At 41.6% G+C, this 15,228-nt stretch overlaps 1 protein-coding gene across 2 annotated transcripts in view; it reads right to left on the bottom strand.

The window, feature by feature from the left end:
* Positions 1–617: 617 nt before the first annotated feature.
* ccnjl (cyclin J-like) overlaps positions 618–15,228 on the bottom strand; it is an 18,035-nt gene continuing 3,424 nt past the window's right edge. For both annotated transcript variants that reach the window (XM_035668931.1, XM_035668930.1), the window contains exons 3-6: positions 14,938–15,148; positions 5,404–5,703; positions 5,132–5,291; positions 618–4,598 (exon numbers count right to left, since the gene is read on the bottom strand). In XM_035668931.1, coding sequence (XP_035524824.1) covers positions 4,073–4,598; positions 5,132–5,291; positions 5,404–5,703; positions 14,938–15,148 — 1,197 coding nt within the window. In that variant the 3' untranslated portion in view covers positions 618–4,072. The remainder of the gene's footprint in view (positions 4,599–5,131; positions 5,292–5,403; positions 5,704–14,937; positions 15,149–15,228) is intronic.

The following is a 15,228-nucleotide window of genomic DNA, read 5'->3' on the forward strand; positions in this document are numbered from 1 at the left end:
AGCAAATAGGGATGGGATTTGAAAGCTGAATAAGACCTGAAATGTGTGGAACACTGGAAAATGTGAATGAGTGTATAGTTGAAAGTATTAATGACTACATAAGAGTTGAAAATAAATGAAAAACTCTGAATTTTGAACATTTCTCCAGGTGTGTGTTGGGAAAGTATGAAACTTAAATAGAAGCCAGAATGTCCTAATAGAGCTGAATACTTAGATGTTTGAATTAAGTCCCTACGTCAGAAAATGTGGAAGGAGTTAAGTGCCAAAAAAACATGGTGGCATAATGAATAATTTAATGTGTGGAAGAACATCAGCTGTGAATCCACCCACAAAAATCTCATTGTAAGCACAACTTCCACTAAACTGTATTCAGAGTACAGTACTTGGTCACAGTCCAGCATTAGCTTTAGTTTGGTTTAGAATACAGTGTTTTAATGAATAATGCGTCGCACTGACAGCATGTGCTCACAGCTGGAGGACTGTGTGAAAACCTGCTGGGCTTATCACTGGAGCTGTTGCATTGTCTTCCCTCTGAACCAACTGGAGCAAAGCAGTGGAAACCATCATTCCCTAAAAGCTGCAGGCACTTAAGTAAAGAAAACACATCCCTCGGAAACTCGGTTCACTTGTGTGTTTATTGTTCCATGGCACATTATGATAAAAAGAATCCCTTCCATCATTCAGTGTCACATAAACCAAGACTACAAATTGGTACAAAATAATACAAAAATATAAATTGGAAGTTTGTGGTGTCATTTCGTTACTATCACATTAGACAAAGTGTTGTTTGGTGTGGGTGACGACAGCACCTTTCACTGGAGGGAAAAATGCACGGTATATCTCTAAAAAGCTAAAAGACAAAAGTGTTCAGTAATATCTATATCACTCAAAAGAAGGAGGTGGCTGCAATATGCAACATATTCATTGTGTTCAGAGCCCGCTGCCCTCTAGAGGGGATCGAGCTACAGCAAGTCAAATCACACAATTATCAAAAATAAGTTACAAAAGATGAACCAGTGGTGTACACAAGACAGTGATGGCTGTGGTCAGTTTAAACGGGAAAAAAAAAAACATATTGCACCTTGGACACCTCAGTGAGAAGTTGCTCATGAATTATGAGGAAAAGAGCAAGTTGAACTCTAAAAGAAAAATCTAGTTCACACCAACAGCTTTCATCAGGAGAATCACAAAAAAAAGCTTAAACTAAAGTACGCTGAAAGGGAATGTAAAAAATATAACAAAACTGTACAGACAAAGTTAAAACAAAAAAAGCATCTTCATATCACTGAGATGCACATCAACGCGTCCTTTTCAGCGGCGGGAAAACAAAAACATTTGGTGATTCGTGATAATAGTTTGAGAGTTGCAGTTTCAGAAGGCTTCATGTAGTGTTATCTGAGAAAAAGAACATGGCCGACTATGAATTTAAGGTTCACAGCTCAAGCTGCTGAGGACGAGGCACGACATGGTAAGATGGTCCAAAGTCCAAAGCAAAACAGTTTGAAGTCTTCAGTCAGAACTTTCAAATGACGCACGAATAAGAGGTTCAGGTGAGAAATGGCAACCGTCGTATCATTCGGATTTTCCACAACACCGAGTGAGTATTAAGTTTCAGTGGAGTCAACATTATCCCAGAAGTTGGGCTACACAGTAGAGCTGCACTGATTAGTGGACTAATCGATTAGCGGACCGACAGAAAAGTAATAATTTTAGTAATTTTTGATGCAAATATGCCCAAAATTCTCTGTCCAGTTCCCATTGTCATAAATGACAGTGAACTTAATATCTTTGGGTTTTGGACGGCTGGTCATGTAAAATAAGCCATTTGAATATAAAACTGTGAGCTGTGGGAATTTATAACACACATTTTTCATTATTTTCTATCATTTAAAAAAAAAAAAAAAACGGACCATATGTTCACACTGCAGGCACAAGTGTCCCAAATCTGATTTGGGCCTCAGATAGTTTTTTTTTTTTTTCATCACAGTGTGAACAACACAAATTACATCGAATCTGATCTTTTTAATTCTGATTTGGTCCACTTTCATAATAATGTGTGATCCAAATCAGATACAGGTCTGATTATTTGCAATGTGACCTCAAATTCAACAGTCGTTTCAGAATTAGTGTGCCATATATTTCACTCTCTCTGTGTGTTAGTCATATGGATCACTTCAGGACTGTGACCTGTTCACACTGGAATCTTATGGGCCTTTTTAAAAAGAAAGCGATCAGATCTAATCAATACATCAGAAATGAGGGCTAGGGCTTGCAGTGTGAATACAGCTTAGTAGATTGATTTTTGAAGTTTTGAAAATACTTGTTAGTTGCAGCACTAATTCAGTCATAATTCAGTCATCATCACAAAACTTGGGGTTCACAGCATCGCCATGGCAACCAGTAGGCAACCCTTGTGACCAACACTGGGAATCTGGATGTGTTTATACGTGAACAGGAAGTGGAAGATTGGGCATTGCAGCTTTGGAAATCTGGGAAGCAATTACCGTCGACTGACTACAGATGTTTGTGCGAGAAACCGATGACCACGAGGTTGTTCCACTGCGATGCAAACAGACTGTTTTGTGCGTTCAGTTGCTGACTTGTAAGCAGAATACGGTCCAGTGATGAAGAAAGGGAATTTTCCAGCCCCTGCAGATGCTGCATTAAGCATCCACTTTAAAGCATAATAGCACAGAATAATGGGAAGGCTGCTAGCTTCAGCCTTGAAACCTGAGCCTAAATACAGTTTCACAAAGAAACACTACACAAGGAACACTATAATTAATCAATGGTATGTTTCTACGTTGGTATAAAAAGCTACACTACATCAAACAAAAATGAAATAAAATTTAAAAAAAAATCAAGAGCATGAAAACAAATTGATCATAAATAAAAGCTATGGCATGTTTCAATGGCATCATATTCAAGTAATCTTGATCAAGTCCCTGATACTTAGTGGTTCATGTAAACATTGGAGTCATTAACACAGACACAGAACCAACAGTTCATAAGAAGGCAGCAGCAATTCATATGTACAATACACAACCGACGTCCGCGTCTCCTTCACCACGCTGGTCCAGTCACATCAGTTTGTGATAAATTCTTTGAGTGGTGCCGGAGACACTGAAATTAAAACTTTAGTTCTTCAAAGCCAAAGGGTCACGTTTTCACCCGGGTTTGTGACGGCTCTGCCACAAGGCTCGACTTTGGAGATGGGAGAGAAGAGATGACCAGGACAGAGAGAGAGAGAGGGGGGAAAGAAAAATAAAACCAAACACTGCAGGCGTGTTCGAGCTGCGGACTTCGCCTGCTGTGCTCAAAACAATGAATTCTTCGTCCCCTCTGAGAGCTTATGTGGTGAGGAATTCCCAGAGGGGCCCTTCAGGTCCAGCAGAGAGTACAGGAGTTAGATCAATCGTTGACTTTCAGGAGACAATGGAAAATTTCACTGACCTACAACAGCTTCTTCTTCTTCTACTTCCTGTCAAATCCTCTTTTTCTTCTATCTCTGTCAAATGGTGGCCTAGGAAATAACAACCAGCCAAATTTTCATCTCTAAAATGTGTAAAATTTTTGGGATTCGAAATAAAAAAAGAAATATGTCAAGCAGCAAGATATCCTTATCACAGATACTTTGTGTTCTGTGCACTTCTAAAATTGGCTCAGCTATCACACGACTGAGAACAGGCACTGAATGAGGTGGGTGTTAAATCACACTGCTGCTTTCATCTCATTCACAGTGATGACAGTCTCATGATAATACAGCTTTGTAAAACCAGTTCAGAATATGGCAATAACATTTTTGCAATGCCTCAGTATTTTATACGAGTCTGTGGAGCTTTTGTCACGTCAGTGTGATGACTTCCACCGGGTCTGTCTTGCCTTTGGACCTCTGCTTACGTTTGAGTCGTCTCTGTGAGACGGACGAGGGCGCTGGACAAGCTGATGGTGTTGCGGAGCTGACGGAGAGAGAGAGGAGGTCTGAAAAGGGATATTTCGGGGTAGGGATTTGCGCCTGCATTATAGCAGTGCACTCCCGCAGGGGTTTGTGTTCCCTCTCCGTCTCCTGGCGTCACCTGTCAAAGCAGCCAGCTGTGAAAGTGTGATGAGCCCCCAGGTAGCCTCCGCTATAGGCCATACTCAGACAATGGCGCGGCTCCCCAGCAAGGGCCATTTGCACAGAAATGGGGCCCTGGAGCGGCAGAGCTCGAGCTCCCGGCTGGAGACCAGAGGTCAGGCTTGGGTAGGAGGGGAACCCACCCCCAGGAGTCATGGAAGGAGCCCCAGTGAGGAGACCCATCCTGTGGCTCTGAAGGAAGTCCTGAGACATGTTTACCACAGGCCCCAAAGCCTGGGAGTCGGCTAACGCTTGCAGCTGGGACAGGGATGGGGAATGCTGGGAAATGTGTGGGAAGCCATCCGGCTGAAAGAGCAGCTGTGGTGTCGAGGAGGTGGAGGAAGAGGAGGAGGAGGCTGGTCTCTGGATGGCTGACAGCGGAGAGAGGTGAGAGGTCTGGGGCTGAGACTGCAGAGACGAGGGTCGGTGAGGAGGAGTGGATTTGGTCTTGTTGGCCTCCTTAACATCGTTATCATGAGCACTGTGGAAAGAAAAGACAAATGAAAAATAAATACACAATTTATGTAAATGACTGTAGATGAGTGGAGAATTAGACCCAAATCAGCCCTTGTATTGCAGTAAGAGAACAAACTGTGTGCATACCTGAATAAAAGATCTATCTAGAAAACATCTTTACCTACATTATTTTTAGTCCCACGCAGTTAGCGTGAACATGTGCATCAATTACACTTACACAGATGTAGACAAATAAAACACACAGTCACCTGCTGACCAAGAACGGCGCAACTTAATTACTGTTAAATTACACAGCACTGAGGCTATTAACTACAAGTATCAGAAGGACAGGCTTTGCAGGATGACACGTGCAACATTATGAGCCAACAACAAGCATCTTATAATCCAAAACCATGGCAACCAAATATATATAGAGATAGAGGGATTAATGTCATCTACCTCAAGTAGCCCACTACACTTCGAGAGGCTCGTCTGCCAGCCCGGCTTTCTGTTAGACCTTTGTGTGTGTGTGTATGTGTGTGTATGTGTGTCCCTTACAGCAGCATGAGTTCAATGCACTGGGTGAGGTGGTCCCAGGTGTAGCCTGTTAGTAAATGCAGAGCAGTCGTCCAGCTTGGGGAAATCTGAAGGCAAATACGAGATGCAGCCACACACGCAGCAGCAACCTGCGATGGTCGGAAACTCAGGAAGGCGTGGTCTAAAAAAAAAAACCACAGACACGAGAGTTTTAAACATTTTTAAAATCAAAATTTACACCACAACCTAATGAATTCAAACAAATCCAGTCCACCATCTTCCTCTCAACCCACCTTGCAATGAGACCTCCAGAAAGTAGTGAGTGTATTTCTCCATGAAAGCCTTGGTCTTAGAGAGGGAGGAGAGCGGCCAGCCGTTGTATAGGTCGCCCTCCTGCACTGAGGCATGGAGGTAGTAGTCAATGAAATGGGCGGGTGTTGGCATGCACAGATTCCAGCCAAAGGTCTCCAGCAGCAGGAGCTCCATTTTGATCAGATCCTTCTTGTTGAGAACCAGGTTCAGGCTGCACATGAATCCCAGTGAGTTTAGCTGCTCCAGTTTGGGAACCCGGTCCTCCTTCTCCTCAAATTTACCTGGAAACAAAGGAAAAGTTACAGTGAGGTTACTGAACAGTGTTCAAGTAATACTCCACAGCCACACTGGACAGTTTGACAAGAGATATCAGTTCATAAAGACAAGCTACACCAAACACTAAACATTTTTATGCTCATAGGAATTTAACTAAGGCTTTCCCTGTACTGTGATGGGTTTGCAAGATGTTAGCAAGATAAAAAAAAAAGTGGTATTACAGCAGTTGAACATAGACAGTGATTGGACTGGATTTGGTTACATCATCGGTACGAAACCCTTCAGTGTAGGAATACAGTGTTTTTAATTCTCTTTTTCACCTATATTAAGTGTTACATAAACAGTATCCCGTGAAAACAGTCAGTTAACACATAAGTTGACCAACAGAAAATGTATCTCTAACAAATTTGATAATAAATTAATTATTTGGGTTAACAAGCAACAATGGCATACACTCCAGCTCCCTTAATGTGATAAGTTGCAACCGTTCTGTTTTGTATCGTTAAAGAGTGAACTATTTGGGGTTCTAGACAGTTTTTTGTTTCAACCTATACAACAAAGTGTTTGAAATCTATAGAATGAATAATAATGAAAATATTAGTTGCAGTTAATTTAATGGTAAAATGCTTCTTGTTTTCCTTTTCTTTTTAAAAACAATCATAGCCAGAGGTCACAACACGACAATGAGCAAATTAGACATCTCACTGTAGAACCTAAATTCTTTCAGTGTTCAGAGCCAAAGATAAAACATGTCGATATGGGGTGATAATATATCTTTGCAAAAGAATGTTTCTTATTTGCTTTCTCTCAATATCACAATGAACATTATCATCTGCAACCACATGGAGTACGTTTATTGGCAGCTCTAAAGAGCCTTACTCCAGATTCCACAAAACCTAACAAGTGCCTGCTAAGCATTAGCAATTAAGCTGACTATTACTGAACATCTGGCCATAAAGCTGAGCTATTACACTAACAGGGAAGCCTAGAGATGCACCGCTATAGGCTTATAGAGTGTGGGGCATTTGTAATGGATTATATAATATAACACTGACGGTCAGTCAGCTTGATCCCAAATATTTCTGTCCCTGTCCCTCCCTTCAGATCCTTGCAGACATTACAGCAGTGCCATTACGGTGAGCCCCCTCCTCATCCCAAGAAATCCTCCTTTCCATGGCAACAGCCCCGAGGCCTCAGGGGTCCATGTGGCCAATGAAGAGCGGCAATTCTGCCTTTAATTCAAGACTCCAACAGGCCTCCTCTGCTCAAACTTTAAAGAATGAGGGCGAGGTGTCAGGTTACTCTGATACAGGCTTCCCTTCTAAAACATGTGCCGTAGTCACAACTTTAAGTAGGAATATATGGAAACACTATAGTCGCATTTCCAAAGCACAAAGCGCAAGAAACTTTCCCCAGGGACTAGGAACCTTTGGAGGAACTCAGTGTGTTTCCACTGCAGGCACCAGAGTCTAAATTAAGTTCCAGGAACATTATTTTAGCACCCAGAAAGTTAATGCTCGGTACTGCTTAATTGGTCGCATTCTTGCAGCATTTTATTTCATTTCCTTTTTACTATTTTTAAAAATCAGCAGCCACTAAGTTTGTTTTTTGTTCTTTGTGTTTCAACGCATGGAGTTACAGAAAAAAGCATATGACAGATGGACCGATGAGTCTGGGGCAGGTTGTCGCAAGTAATGACGTGTAAAAACAGCTGTCACTCTTTCATACGTCAGTGGACCAACCGTGCCTATGCTTTGTCTTTGCAAATCAAGACTGAATGAACCTTTTAGTTCATTTGAAAGTAGTTCCTGGACTAAAAGTTCTGTTTTAAATGGTTGTGTAGTTGTGAGCTGATATCTTAAATATAAATTTAGTTTCCTTTTTATTTCTTATTTCAAAGAGCTTGTTCTATTTTACGGTTTATACTCTATTCTAATTTAAATACTTTACTGTGTATACATTTTCTGTGCGTGTAGCTGGGGGGAGGCTACGACTTTACGACTACGGCATTTTATTGTGTAATTCTGTATTGTATGATGACAAATTAAAAACCTTATTAATACCTTGAACCTAATTAATCAACAACTAGAACTCCCGTGGGCACTAGTAAGTGGAGGCTGGTGTATAAACAGATAATAAATGACAGAGTAAAACATAGTTGTAATAATATAAAATTTCAAAACACGTAAAAATGTCCTCATATCTTACAACTACATTATAGTGTGCTATAAACTAAATGTTCATATACTGTTTATAAATGCTAAACAGGGGGCTTAAGTGTTCCCTTTAAATAAAGATTCCTTATTGTACTGATGTATACCGAGTGTGACATTTAACCGTTCAAAAACAACTTCTCAATTCCTATAAACACACCAACACACTGCTCACAAAGTGCTATTCAGTCGCTGTTGCAGAATTACAGTATTGTATCAACAGGCTAGGATTATCAAGTTATGTATCGGCTTTGTCAAAATATGCATCCAGCTGGAAATGACAACAACCCTTCTGTTGGGGTAAATCTTGGCCTCTAATCTAAAACCATGGCAACCAAACACTAAAAACAGGGGCTTTATTGACTTTTCCGAGCTGCAGTTAGAGGTGGAACACTATGCCTGTATTGCCACAGCTATTGTGGCCGTCTTTCATGGACCTCATTTACCTCTTTATGCCCACGTCTCGGGGAGTGGGACGTCTTCCTACGAGTGCGAGTTTTACCACTGATGTTGCGACCGACCATTAAGCAGGGCAGGAGAGAGCGAATGGCTGAGAGAGCATGAAGGGGAGGGGTGAGGGGGGGGGATCTGCAGCCCAACAGGCCACAGGGGTAATTAGCAGAGAGGCAATAATGGCATCTCTCCACCAGAACAGGAAGCACTAAGAAAGAGGGCTGTTTACACCCACCAGGGCTCGTTCCACAGCCCAGTCCACACTTGCCCCATTCTCTCACCCTCATATCCTCTGGATCAGGGCTCTGTCTGCTGCTTGACTGCTATGTCCACACAGACACTGCCATAAAAAGCCATCAATGCCCCCAATCTCCACACAACCCAAGCCTCTTTGATCTTAAGAGAGACACACAGTGCAAGTCAATCTCCTCATTGTGCTCTGTGATTATTCTTCTGGTTTACTACTGTTGGTGACTGGGCACATGAGAGAGATGGGATGCCCTGAAAAGCTTTGAAAAAAGGAAAAACAAAGCAACTTCAGAGTTACAGTATGAGCCACAAACTGGTTTCATTTACTGTAAAAAAGAACTAGCTCCTGTGTGTATTACAGACTGTATGACAAAACAGTGGTTTCGTTCATTTCAATGAGTTGGCACAGCAGGGGTGCAGCCAAAGAGGCCCCAGCTAAAAATACAGGGTTGGAGAGCAAAAGAAAAAGGTTCTTCTTCTTTATCTGCAGCACAATCCAATATCATCAAACAACAAGGCCTCTGTAAGTATCCTCTGAAGTGCTAATTAGGGCTGTAGCTAATTATTATTTACATTATGCAACAATCTGTCAATTCTTATTTGACTGATTCATTGATCTCAATTGTCAGAAAATAGTGAAACATACCCTTTGTCCTGGAGCCCAAGGTGACGTCTTCTAATTGCTTGACATTTAATTTACGGTCACAGAGGAACCAGCACATATTTACATTTTTGCTTAAATAAACTTACCGGTAATTAAATGGTAAACCAATAATTAAATTTTTTTAGACTGACTAATCCACTAATTCTTTCGGCTAAAGTGCTGCTATGAGTTTTGGTACCAATAGTGAGATAATACTATTCAATACTTTAGTTAGAGGAACACGTTTTTCTACAGAAGACTTTTTAAAATGTTCCACTTTCATCAAGTAATTAGTGTTTAATGCCGCATTACAAACAGACATACAAGATCTTTGTCTAAATGCAGACTAATATTAGCCTAGTCATTATTTAGATCAGGAAATGCAGCATCTGATCAACAAATACACAAACATGTAAACTTTTGTTCTTTATGCTTCATGTTACAGACACATTTTGGTCGGTTTTCAAACTTGTAACTTAATCCGATCCACCGACACACTGCACTGGTCAACCAAAAACATTAAAGAGCACATAACAATTTGAATACCTTGTAGTACGGTGCTATTTCAGTTGTATTTCCTCCTCACACATTGCACAATCTGAATTTAAAAATGAATATAAACCCTCATTCAGTGTATCTTTGATTAGCCATTAAACTGGACTTTTGTATGCCATCCTCTCACTGATAACAACATGCTGACACAAATGCAGCCCTGTATACTGTTTCACTGTGTGAATGTGGCCTGAAAGAGACGGTACATTCCTCTACTCTGAGTTCAGCATACCTGGAATGCAGGCAGCTAAATTATCCTATCTTCAGCCAGCGATCTGGGAAGAAACACTGATTCCTTTTTATTTCTACCAACTACCTTTCCATACACACCTTTCCTCACAGCACCCACTGGTGATGGTGATGATGAGAAAAAGGTAGAGTAAGCAGGGAGAAGCTAAAGGTCAGGGGTTAGGGAGAGGTAAGGCCAGGATGCAGCCCCCCACCCCCCTCCCAGGTGTGCCATTGAGGGGAAGAGGTGGAGATGGGGGTGGGTAGAGGTTTCGAGTGATAGGGGCTGTTAGGAAACTTGAGAGCTGTATTCTCACACAAAGAGAAAGGCCTTTGTTTCTGTTGCTCTTTATTTTTTAGACATCCTCCAATTCTAGTTCATTTTGAGCAGTCCTTTAAAATAATTAGGTTCCTATAAATGAAATGTAAGGTGACCAAATGTAGGCTTTCACAGTTTTGATTGTCCAATAAAAAAAACTAAATCTACCCACAAATAAATCCCGATGGCCACTTTCAATTCGATATGTCAGAGAGCGTGAGTTTGATGGAGATCACTCACATATATTTGGAAACACCAAAAAATAACTGGTGTATGTAAAGTGCTACAACAACTGGAAGAAAAATGGGACAATTTGACATAATACAGCTCAACATGGGGACATTATAGTGGAGCAACAAATGAATCCATCAACAGGACGTATAAAGGAAAATATGTGGATGTATTTTTGTTTTCTGTTATCTACTCTTATAATTTAATCTCAAAAATCTCTTGCCAATAAAGATTCATGTGAAGATTTAAGGCATTCTCCATTTTCTTTCTCTACTTCTTTTTCTCTTTCACTTGACAGCCATGGAGGAATTTCCTCTGCTCTTTAAACTCCTTTTATTTGTCGGTTCATCTTTCATTGGGAGTGTGAAATTGGTCACAGCTCCATCACACAATCTCCGTGTTGCCACCTCTGGCCCCGGCAGCTCTCACAATGTAGGCTTGGGCTGACCCTTGACCCCTGATGCTAATGCCTGGTTGACCAAGGAGAATCCCAGAAATCCAGCCCTATATATGTGTGTGCGAGTGTGTGTGTGGCGTGTTTTTGGGGGATTCATCGACTGAGTGTGTAAAACCCCAAGCCGTACCGGTGATGAGGGCTGACACTGTGGCCAAACAGAGCCTCAGGCATCAAACAACAAAACACAAAATATAATTAAATTCTAACATTTACACCATACTTACAGATACACAGGAGCTGTCAAGGTGAACTGGTGCTTTGGTAGCATCTGATAATAATGAATAATATTAACTTTTACCAACCCATCTGTACATCTTTACATAATTTCTTTAATTATGAGAGCCCCACGTGATGGCAGCTCCATCAGAATTATTGTCAAACCTCCGAGAGGGGGATCGAGGAGGAAGTGGGCTCCCCATTAATCTAAATTTCAGGGCACCCTGCTGGGTGGTTCAGTTCTAACATGTCCCATTTTGCAGGCCACCACCTCTACCTTCCTTTCTACCCTGTTCAACATCAGTAGCCGACCTGCCTTTGAAGTATCGCTCAACTCGTTTCCCAACCCCCCGGGGACGTGGGGCTGCTTTTACTGGCCGCCCTGTCCCAGGACTAGCTCACTATGCCCGACCCTGACAAGGTGAGAGAATGAAGAGGAAACAGAGCCAGCAGCAAAAGGTAAAAGGACACCGCCAGAGCCCAGTCGGTTAAATGGTTATGTGGCTGTAAAGAAGTGCCCTTTAAATAAGAAATTCTCTAATGGATTAGAATTCAATGTGAATCTTAATTAGATGATCACATGAAAAAAAGGCCATAGGTTTAGCCAAAGGTTGCCACAGCAACCATCTCCTCATTTAGCAAAAACCATACACACACACACACACACAACAACCTCCAACCCTCAGTCTCTGCTCCCCTCCCCCTCTCTGGGAAGGGTCTGGCTGCCTGGCTGCCTGTCCTGCTTGCATTTGACGAGCTTTTGTTTGAGGCCTGACTCAGAGAGCATATGGCAGGTGCCCCTCAGCACACAGTTCCTCCCCACCCCCGGGCTTTGAGGCCTATGTAAGTGCACTGTGTAGTCAACATGACTGCGTTTCACAGGATGCTCTTTTTTTGTTTTGTTTAGAGGGCTAAACCAGGTCCACTGAATAACATGGATAAAATCCAGTTTTAACAAGAACCACCACAGAATACATCCAAATGTTATCCAGTGATTATAATCAAAAACAAAATGCATAGAGAGTAAAACACTGCAACAACAAAACAAAATCTATAACATTCTTGTTCTTGCTGGCAGTAGAGGCACATCCATGATGTCATTTACCATAACAAATAGCTGCAGTATGCAGAGCTGTGACTTCAGGGACCAGGATCTGCCAGGAAGACTGATGTGATAACTGCAGGACTTCATGGAATGTAACACAATAGAAACTGAAGTTTGGGGATGAGGACTGGTTTTTAGAATGGACATATTCAGCAATGTGGTCATAGCGTAATACTCAGCATAAAATTCACATTGAATTAGCCAGGATTTTGGTTTCCTTGAGTAATTGGATTTTCTGGAATGAGGAGAGGTCTCTAAATAAGTGCCCAACAGTCAATAACTCTCAAACAAAAACTGATCACAATCTTTCTCCTGCAAATGAAGAAGGGCTCATCCATGAACAAACACACATAATAGAGTAACAGGATTAAGCAGTGACTGCTGAGAGGCACAAAAGAGGTAGCGATTAATTAACCGAGTGTGGAAGCCAGAAAAATTTTAAGACAATGTATGTCCCAGTCTAAGGCAGGCAGTGGGACCTGGGGAGGCTGTTCAATAACTAGGCCAGATTCCAAAGCACCTCAGGACAGATAAAAAAAAACCAAGACAACTTTGAATCAAACGCCCTTTCAAGCCTTCATCAATCATGGCAGAGACTCCGTAGAGTCCTGGAGGAGTCAGAGGCAGGGGAGCGGAGCGGAGGGAGTCTGACTAACTGAAAGCCACAATCAAAAGATTCAATAAAAAACCTGATTATTCTATTAGAGAATATAAGAAGAACCTCTGTCCAGGTTGGCTTGATAATATTTATATCATTCCATGAGAAAACTCTCAAAGCTATTCTTGGATTCTCATGAGATTGCTTTTAAATAAAACATCTTCCAAGTCTCATATTCAAATTTATCCCACCACAGAAACTACTCTGATTGCAAAGATGGCTTGTGTGTGACTACACATTGACACACATTGACACACACACACACACACAGAGGCCTCCCAAGTGAGCGAGCCCTGTTCCAGACTCCCACTTTGACGGCATCATTAGTCTAATTACCCATGATTCCAAGGGCTGCATTAATGTACAGAAAACCTCACAGTCTGTTAATCACCCGACAGACACAGAGACACTAATAACTACCACACATCCTGCACCATGCATCAGCAGGGGAAGAGTGATTAACACACCTGCATTACACAAAACACACACAAAGACACAATTTCACATTTCACAGCAGAGAAGCATTTTACTAGTTACTAGTTGACTGAATCATCACTTCACTCACTTCAGCTTGAGAAAGGAAGCAACTACAAGCAAAGAATAACATCAACCCGTCATCAGTTGAGGGAAGAACAGATATTTAGGAACTGAAATCCAAAGCTTTGACGTGATTGTTTTTTATCTGCACAATGCAATCACCAAGTATGTCTTCAGGCAAACAGCAATTTAAAAGGATAAGGCTCGTTATTCTATATATTTTGTTAACAAATCCCATGAAAAGACCTTCCAACTTCCCTATCCTGCCTGTGGCTGTTCGCTACCGACCTTACTCAAACTGGAGGGAACTGTGCATTTGTTGGAGACTACTTTCAGCCATGGATTACTACACATTTGGTGCTGAAATGAGTACATGTGATTGACTCAAAATAAACTACTGAGCACATGTTCATGGTAGTGAAGAAACATGTCACCCAGGAAAATGGCGCCGTCTTTGGACAACAACGGAGCTCTGTGGCACAGAGGAACAAGCTACACCAGGCTTTGGCTACAAAGACAATATTTGTTAGTAGGATCAATGTACTGTTAGTTTTGGTCCTTTTTAATGTGATATTTGACAATAAGATGATAATAATGATTTAGGTATGAAAACATAGGTTGAGAATAAACCTAGAGAATAAACCTTAGGCCAAAATGGATCTGTATGGGGATTGTGGGTAGGTTGTCCTCTGCGATGAATCACATGCGATGAATCACATGCTTTCAATGAAAATTTAAAAAATCACACCTTTGATTAGAGGACATTCTGACCTTAGTGGGTGTGATACTAGTTCATCTCAAACTGACTGAATGGGACTAAAGTAACAACAGCAGACTCACACATGTCAGTACAGCCAAGATAAAAGACATACAAAATGTTCTGCACGAGCACAATCCCCAACAGTTTCTCTGAAAACAATGGTACAGTCATTCCACCACAATGGCAACTTGTTGGGTTTTTTTTTTAAACCAACGCTGCAGCTACAGTAAACTGTCATTACAGGCTATCAGATCTGTCTGAAAACTAGAAGAACAAAATACCATCATGGTCTCTTGAGCGTAACTCAAATTAGGCTTGTTGCAGGAAGTGTTTCACCTTGCCATCTGTGCATAAACCACAGTCACAGTATCTCTTTTAGCACGGAAGATTAAGAGTGTAGCTCTTCTGCATTTATAGATCAAAATACAATGCTATTCATGATGAAACCAAAATCTAATCTTAGTAAAGTAAAGTGAGCTCTTTACAAGATTTAGGAGTTTTAAGGGGTAAAAAGAGGGGTTGTCTTTAAATAAATGTTCTGTCAAGCGAAGAACTGCGAAAAAACATAAAACAAACATGTAGGAAGGTGTAGAGAAAGAGGCTGAAAGGCTGACTTACTTGCTAGGAGCAGACAGGAGAGGGCGATGACATAGAGCTGCTTAACAGCTACATCATAGTGGTCCATGAACAAGTCCAGCAGGTAGACGGCGAGGTGTCGCGCTGTAGGACATAGCTGGTAGCGATTACTCAGGATGGCCAACAAGTCTGCAAAGTACCGGCGCATACCAATCTGTGGAGAGTGGGCCCGGTAAACCGGTAGCTTCAGCTCCTGGAGAGGAAACAGAGAAGAGGGGTGAGGAGGGGTATTAAATGATGAAGGGGGGGGGGGGTGAGAAACAGCAAAGGAGC

This window comes from Morone saxatilis, unplaced genomic scaffold, assembly GCF_004916995.1.
Source record: "Morone saxatilis isolate NCDOM2014 unplaced genomic scaffold, NCSU_SB_2.0 Contig22, whole genome shotgun sequence".
NCBI lineage: Eukaryota > Metazoa > Chordata > Actinopteri > Moronidae > Morone > Morone saxatilis.